Source organism: Nanorana parkeri, unplaced genomic scaffold (genome assembly GCF_000935625.1).
Source record: "Nanorana parkeri isolate BGI_ZX_2015 unplaced genomic scaffold, ASM93562v1 scaffold3359, whole genome shotgun sequence".
Classification (NCBI taxonomy): domain Eukaryota; kingdom Metazoa; phylum Chordata; class Amphibia; order Anura; family Dicroglossidae; genus Nanorana; species Nanorana parkeri.
In genome coordinates, this window is record NW_017309627.1 from 1 (window position 1) to 6,589 (window position 6,589).

The following is a 6,589-nucleotide window of genomic DNA, read 5'->3' on the forward strand; positions in this document are numbered from 1 at the left end:
ACCCTCCTTCTCCTCATCACTTACCCCAACCAGGTGACCTCCCCAAAACCCTGACCCTCCCCTTCCCCTTACCTGACCCAACACCTAACACTTACCTGACCCGACACCTAACACTTACCTGACCCAATGCCTAACACTTACCTGACCCAACACCTAACACTTATCTGACCCAACACCTAACACTTACCTGACCCAATGCCTAACACTTACCTGACCCAACGCCTAACACTTAATCTGACCCAACACCTAACACTTAATCTGACCCAACTCCTAACACTTACCTGACCCAACACCTAACACTTACCTGACCTAACACTTACCTCACCCAACACTTACCTGACCCAAGACCTAACACTTACCTGACCCAACACCTAACACTTACCTGACCCAACACATAACACTTACCTGACCCAACACCTAACACTTATCTGACACAACACCTAACACTTACCTGACCCAACACCTAATACTTACCTGGACCCAACACCTAAAACTTACCTGACCCAACACCTAACACTTACCTGACCCGACACCTAACACTTACCTGACCCGACACCTAACACTTACCTGACCCAACACCTAATACTTACCTGGACCCAACACCTAAAACTTACCTGTCCCAACACCTAACAATTACCTGAACCCAACACCTAACACTTACCTGACCCAACACCTAACACTTACCTGACCCAACACCTAACACTCACCTCACCCAACACCTAACACTTACCTCACCCAACACCTAACACTTACCTGACCCAACACCTAACACTTACCTGACCCGACACCTAACACTTACCTGACCCAACACCTAATACTTACCTGATCCGACACCTAACACTTACCACACCTAACACTTACCTTACCCAACACCTAACACTTACCTGACCCAACACCTAACACTTACCTGGAACCAACACCTAAAACTTACCTGGAACCAACACCTAACACTTACCTGGAACCAACACCTAACACTTACCTGACCCAACACCTAACACTTACCTCACCCATCACCTAACACTTACCTGACCCAACACCTAACACTTACCTGGACCCAACACCTAACACTTACCTGACCCAACACCTAATACTTACCTGGACCCAACACCTAACACTTACCTGGACCCAACACCTAACACTTACCTGGACCCAACACCTAACACCTACCTGGACCCAACACCTCACACTGGGTAACATAACACTTGCACATGCGCGTCGCAGGTAATGTCTCCCGACTCTCTGCAGCTGCGTATGCTCGGCTCAGCGTGCCTTGTGTTGGAGGTGAATGGAGAGATCCCGAGCGCCGGCGATGTTTCTACACCTGAGGTTACTTCCCCTTTAAGGGATTATTATCAATGTTTCCATCGAGGTCCAATCAGCGGCGTCCTCTGTACTGCGCTGCTGTATATGGCGGAGATATATGTCAGGAATGTGAGTCCTCATCCACTATCAATACACCGGGTTCTGCTCGCTGGTTGTGATTGGAGTAGAACCGGTTTTTCCAGCCAATCAGCCGTCACCTCTGTGTAGAGCAGGAAAGGTACACCGCTGTATCTCCGAAACTGACCCCCGGCACACGGGACCGGGGAAGTGGTACTGTGCAGAGTCCATACATACAGAATAAGAACTGATACCGAGAATGACACCCGGCATACGGGACAGGGGAAGTGGTACTGTACAGAGTCCATACATACAGAATAAGAACTGATACCGAGAATGACACCCGGCATACGGGACAGGGGAAGTGGTACTGTACAGAGTCCATACATACAGAATAAGAACTGATACCGAGAATGACACCCGGCATACGGGACAGGGGAAGTGGTACTGTACAGAGTCCATACATACAGAATAAGAACTGATACCGAGAATGACACCCGGCATACGGGACAGGGGAAGTGGTACTGTACAGAGTCCATACATACAGAATAAGAACTGATACCGAGAATGACACCCGGCATACGGGACAGGGGAAGTGGTACTGTACAGAGTCCATACATACAGAATAAGAACTGATACCGAGAATGACACCCGGCATACGGGACAGGGGAAGTGGTACTGTACAGAGTCCATACATACAGAATAAGAACTGATACCGAGAATGACACCCGGCATACGGGACAGGGGAAGTGGTACTGTACAGAGTCCATACATACAGAATAAGAACTGATACCGAGAATGACACCCGGCATACGGGACAGGGGAAGTGGTACTGTACAGAGTCCATACATACAGAATAAGAACTGATACCGAGAATGACACCCGGCATACGGGACAGGGGAAGTGGTACTGTACAGAGTCCATACATACAGAATAAGAACTGATACCGAGAATGACACCCGGCATACGGGACAGGGGAAGTGGTACTGTACAGAGTCCATACATACAGAATAAGAACTGATACCGAGAATGACACCCGGCATACGGGACAGGGGAAGTGGTACTGTACAGAGTCCATACATACAGAATAAGAACTGATACCGAGAATGACACCCGGCATACGGGACAGGGGAAGTGGTACTGTACAGAGTCCATACATACAGAATAAGAACTGATACCGAGAATGACACCCGGCATACGGGACAGGGGAAGTGGTACTGTACAGAGTCCATACATACAGAATAAGAACTGATACCGAGAATGACACCCGGCATACGGGACAGGGGAAGTGGTACTGTACAGAGTCCATACATACAGAATAAGAACTGATACCGAGAATGACACCCGGCATACGGGACAGGGGAAGTGGTACTGTACAGAGTCCATACATACAGAATAAGAACTGATACCGAGAATGACACCCGGCATACGGGACAGGGGAAGTGGTACTGTACAGAGTCCATACATACAGAATAAGAACTGATACCGAGAATGACACCCGGCATACGGGACAGGGGAAGTGGTACTGTACAGAGTCCATACATACAGAATAAGAACTGATACCGAGAATGGCACATGGGACCGGGGAAGTGGTACTGTGCAAAGTCCATACACACAGAGTAAGAACAGATACCGAGAATGAAACCCGGAATACGGGACAGGGGAAGTGGTACTGTGCAGAGTCCATACATACAGAATAAGAACAGATACCGAGAATGACTCCCGGCATACGGGACAGGGGAAGTGGTACTGTGCAGAGTCCATACATACAGAATAAGAACAGATACTGAGAATGACACCCGGCATACAGGACAAGGGAAGTGGTACTGTGCAGAGTCCATACATACAGAATAAGAACAGATACCGAGAATGACACCCGGCATACAGGACAAGAGAAGTGGTACTGTGCAGAGTCCATACATACAGAATAAGAACAGATACCGAGAATGACACCCGGCATACAGGACAAGGGAAGTGGTACTGTGCAGAGTCCATACATACAGAATAAGAACAGATACCGAGAATGACACCCGGCATACAGGACAAGGGAAGTGGTACTGTGCAGAGTCCATACATACAGAATAAGAACAGATACCGAGAATGACACCCGGCATACAGGACAAGAGAAGTGGTACTGTGCAGAGTCCATACATACAGAATAAGAACAGATACCGAGAATGACACCCGGCATACAGGACAAGAGAAGTGGTACTGTGCAGAGTCCATACATACAGAGTAAGAACAGATACCGAGAATGACACCCGGCATACAGGACAAGGGAAGTGGTACTGTGCAGAGTCCATACATACAGAGTAAGAACAGATACCGAGAATGACACCCATCATACAGGACAAGAGAAGTGGTACTGTGCAGAGTCCATACATACAGAGTAAGAACAGATACCGAGAATGACACCCGGCATACGGGACAGGGGAAGTGGTACTGTGCAGAGTCCATACACACAGAATAAGAACAGATACCGAGAATGACACCCGGCATACAGGACAAGGGAAGTGGTACTGTGCAGAGTCCATACACACAGAATAAGAACAGATACCGAGAATGACACCCAGCATACAGGACAAGAGAAGTGGTACTGTGCAGAGTCCATACTTACAGAATAAGAACAGATACCGAGAATGACACCCGGCATACATGACATGGGAAGTGGTACTGTGCAGAGTCCATACATACAGAATAAGAACAGATACTGAGAATGATGGAAGTGGTACTGTGCACGCAGGGATTGGGGAGTGATGCAGCTCAGGTGTCTGTGAATGAGGAAGCGTGGATTTGTCGTTGTTATCACAGCCTCTGGTGGGACCCGCCCGCCGTCTCTTTACATTCCTCGCTCACTTCCTCGTGGTGTCAGTGGTGTTGAGGACGCTGAGTTCTCCGCACGTCGCTCGGGATGGGGCTGAGTCTCTGTAAGACGTGTTGCCGGTGTTGCCCGTGCACATGCTGCCGCCGCGAGGATGTGACCCCCGGGACGCCTCCGCAGCCCGACCCCAAGAAGGCGGACAATATGAAGTCGGTGTTTTACCGGACGCACAACATGGACCCGAAGTTCCTGACCGATCTTGAGCGCCAACTCGATGGCGAGGACAACGTCACCTTCACCCACGGCAACGAAATCCCGCCCAGGGGCGGTCCTCAGTCCCCCAACGACGGCCATTCTGCGCCGCAGTTGGCCGTTCCGGTCTACACGGTGGTCCCGGGGAAGAGGAGGAGCCAGCGCCTGGAGGCCCTGCGCACCAAAGTCTCCACCCACAGCTACGCGCCGCGCTCCGACGAGGACCTGGAGGTCCACAAGGGCGACGAGGTGGAGGTCCTGGAAGAGGGCGGAGCCTGGATCTTCGCCAAGACGCTCAACGCCGACGGCGAGCCCCAAACCGGCTACATCCCGCGGACCTTCCTGGCCAACGCCGGGAGCCTGGAGGCCGAGGAGTAAGTCACTGCGCTAATTCTTTATTTGGCTTTTCTTTTCTGTGTGCGTTTGGCGCGCGCTCAGCGCATCGCGCCGCTCATAACACCCGGCAATCGCCATTGCGTTTTAGAAACCAGCTCGGCACGCGTCAGACGTGCGGCGTGAATAGTCTATAGCCGTGTGCCGCCAACTTGTAACGGGGGCCCCGGAGTGGCCCTGGACGCAGGCAGTTTGCATCCGCAGCCGGTGCGCAAATTAGATGCAGCCGACCGCGCACGGAGCGCCGCCGCAACCAGAGAATAGCGCGGGGCGCAGTTCTCAGTCGAAACAAACCCTTTTTTTTAGGTGAAAAGTGCGAGTTAGGACGCATTCCCTCCTGCAGGTTCCATGATCGCGCACACACACACAAAACCGCGTGCCGGAGACGACGTAAAACGCAGGCAGGAAGTTGGCCATTTTCTTTTACTCCGCGTTTGCTCTTATTAACCCCTTAGTGACTGAGGACTTTTTTTCGTGTTTTTCGCACCCGTGTTATATTCTACTTTTTAGGCCTGAAAATTACTTCAAACCCCCCAAACATGATATATTTTCTGAAAGCCAAGACCCTGTAGAATAAAATGGCGGCAGTTTAAAAATGTTATGTTGCGCGATATTACCGCAACTCCTTATCAAACCTCACAATTTAGTGAAAAATACGCCTAAATGCCCCGAAACACAATAAAATACCAGCGTTGTTTATAAAATATGAAAGACGAGGTGACAACGAGTAGATTGATACCCGACATGCCCGGGTTAAAAACCGCGTGCGTCCGTGAAACGGCGGCAAAATTCAGTACCCCAAAAAGTCCATAGACGACGCTTTAAAAGCCCCCACAGGTCATCAGTTTAGAGATACCCAAAAAATACTGGCCCCAGAATTATCGCTCTCGCTCCGGCGTGCGCGGCGATACCCAACATGAGTAGCGCGATCGTCGGTTTCATACGTAGGCGCGCCCGACGCGTGTTTACGTGAAGACGCGCGTATATTTTCTGAAAGCCAAGACCCTGTAGAATAAAATGGCGGCAGTTTAAAAATGTTATGTTGCGCGATATTACCGCAACTCCTTATCAAACCTCACAATTTAGTGAAAAATACGCCTAAATGCCCCGAAACACAATAAAATACCAGCGTTGTTTATAAAATATGAAAGACGAGGTGACAACGAGTAGATTGATACCCGACATGCCCGGGTTAAAAACCGCGTGCGTCCGTGAAACGGCGGCAAAATTCAGTACCCCAAAAAGTCCATAGACGACGCTTTAAAAGCCCCCACAGGTCATCAGTTTAGAGATACCCAAAAAATACTGGCCCCAGAATTATCGCTCTCGCTCCGGCGTGCGCGGCGATACCCAACATGAGTAGCGCGATCGTCGGTTTCATACGTAGGCGCGCCCGACGCGTGTTTACGTGAAGACGCGCGTGCTCGCGGGGGACTTTCAAAATGTTTTTATTATTATTTTTACATTTATTTCATTTATTGGTAATTGTAAAAACTGTTTTTTTTTACTTTACTTTAATTGCTATCACATAGGGGGGCTTACAAGCCCCCCATGTGATAGCAGGCGGTGGTGACAGGTGCTCTTTAAGGTGATGCTGGGGGTCCAAAAGCCCCCAAGTGTCACCTTTACACTCCAAATAAGCTATTGAAGTGCAGATCGCAGGCTGCAGGAGCCGACCAATGACAGCTCAGGGACAGGAAGTGATGTCATAGTACGGGGAGGGGAGCGGTGAACCGTGGTTCG

At 50.0% G+C, this 6,589-nt stretch overlaps 1 protein-coding gene across 1 annotated transcript in view; it reads left to right on the forward strand.

Moving 5' to 3' along the window:
- The first annotated feature begins 4,291 nt into the window (after positions 1–4,291).
- Positions 4,292–6,589, forward strand: part of LOC108803069 (tyrosine-protein kinase SRK3-like) — a 41,137-nt gene continuing 38,839 nt past the window's right edge. The window contains exon 1 of the mRNA XM_018574912.1: positions 4,292–4,827. Coding sequence (XP_018430414.1) covers positions 4,292–4,827 — 536 coding nt within the window. The remainder of the gene's footprint in view (positions 4,828–6,589) is intronic.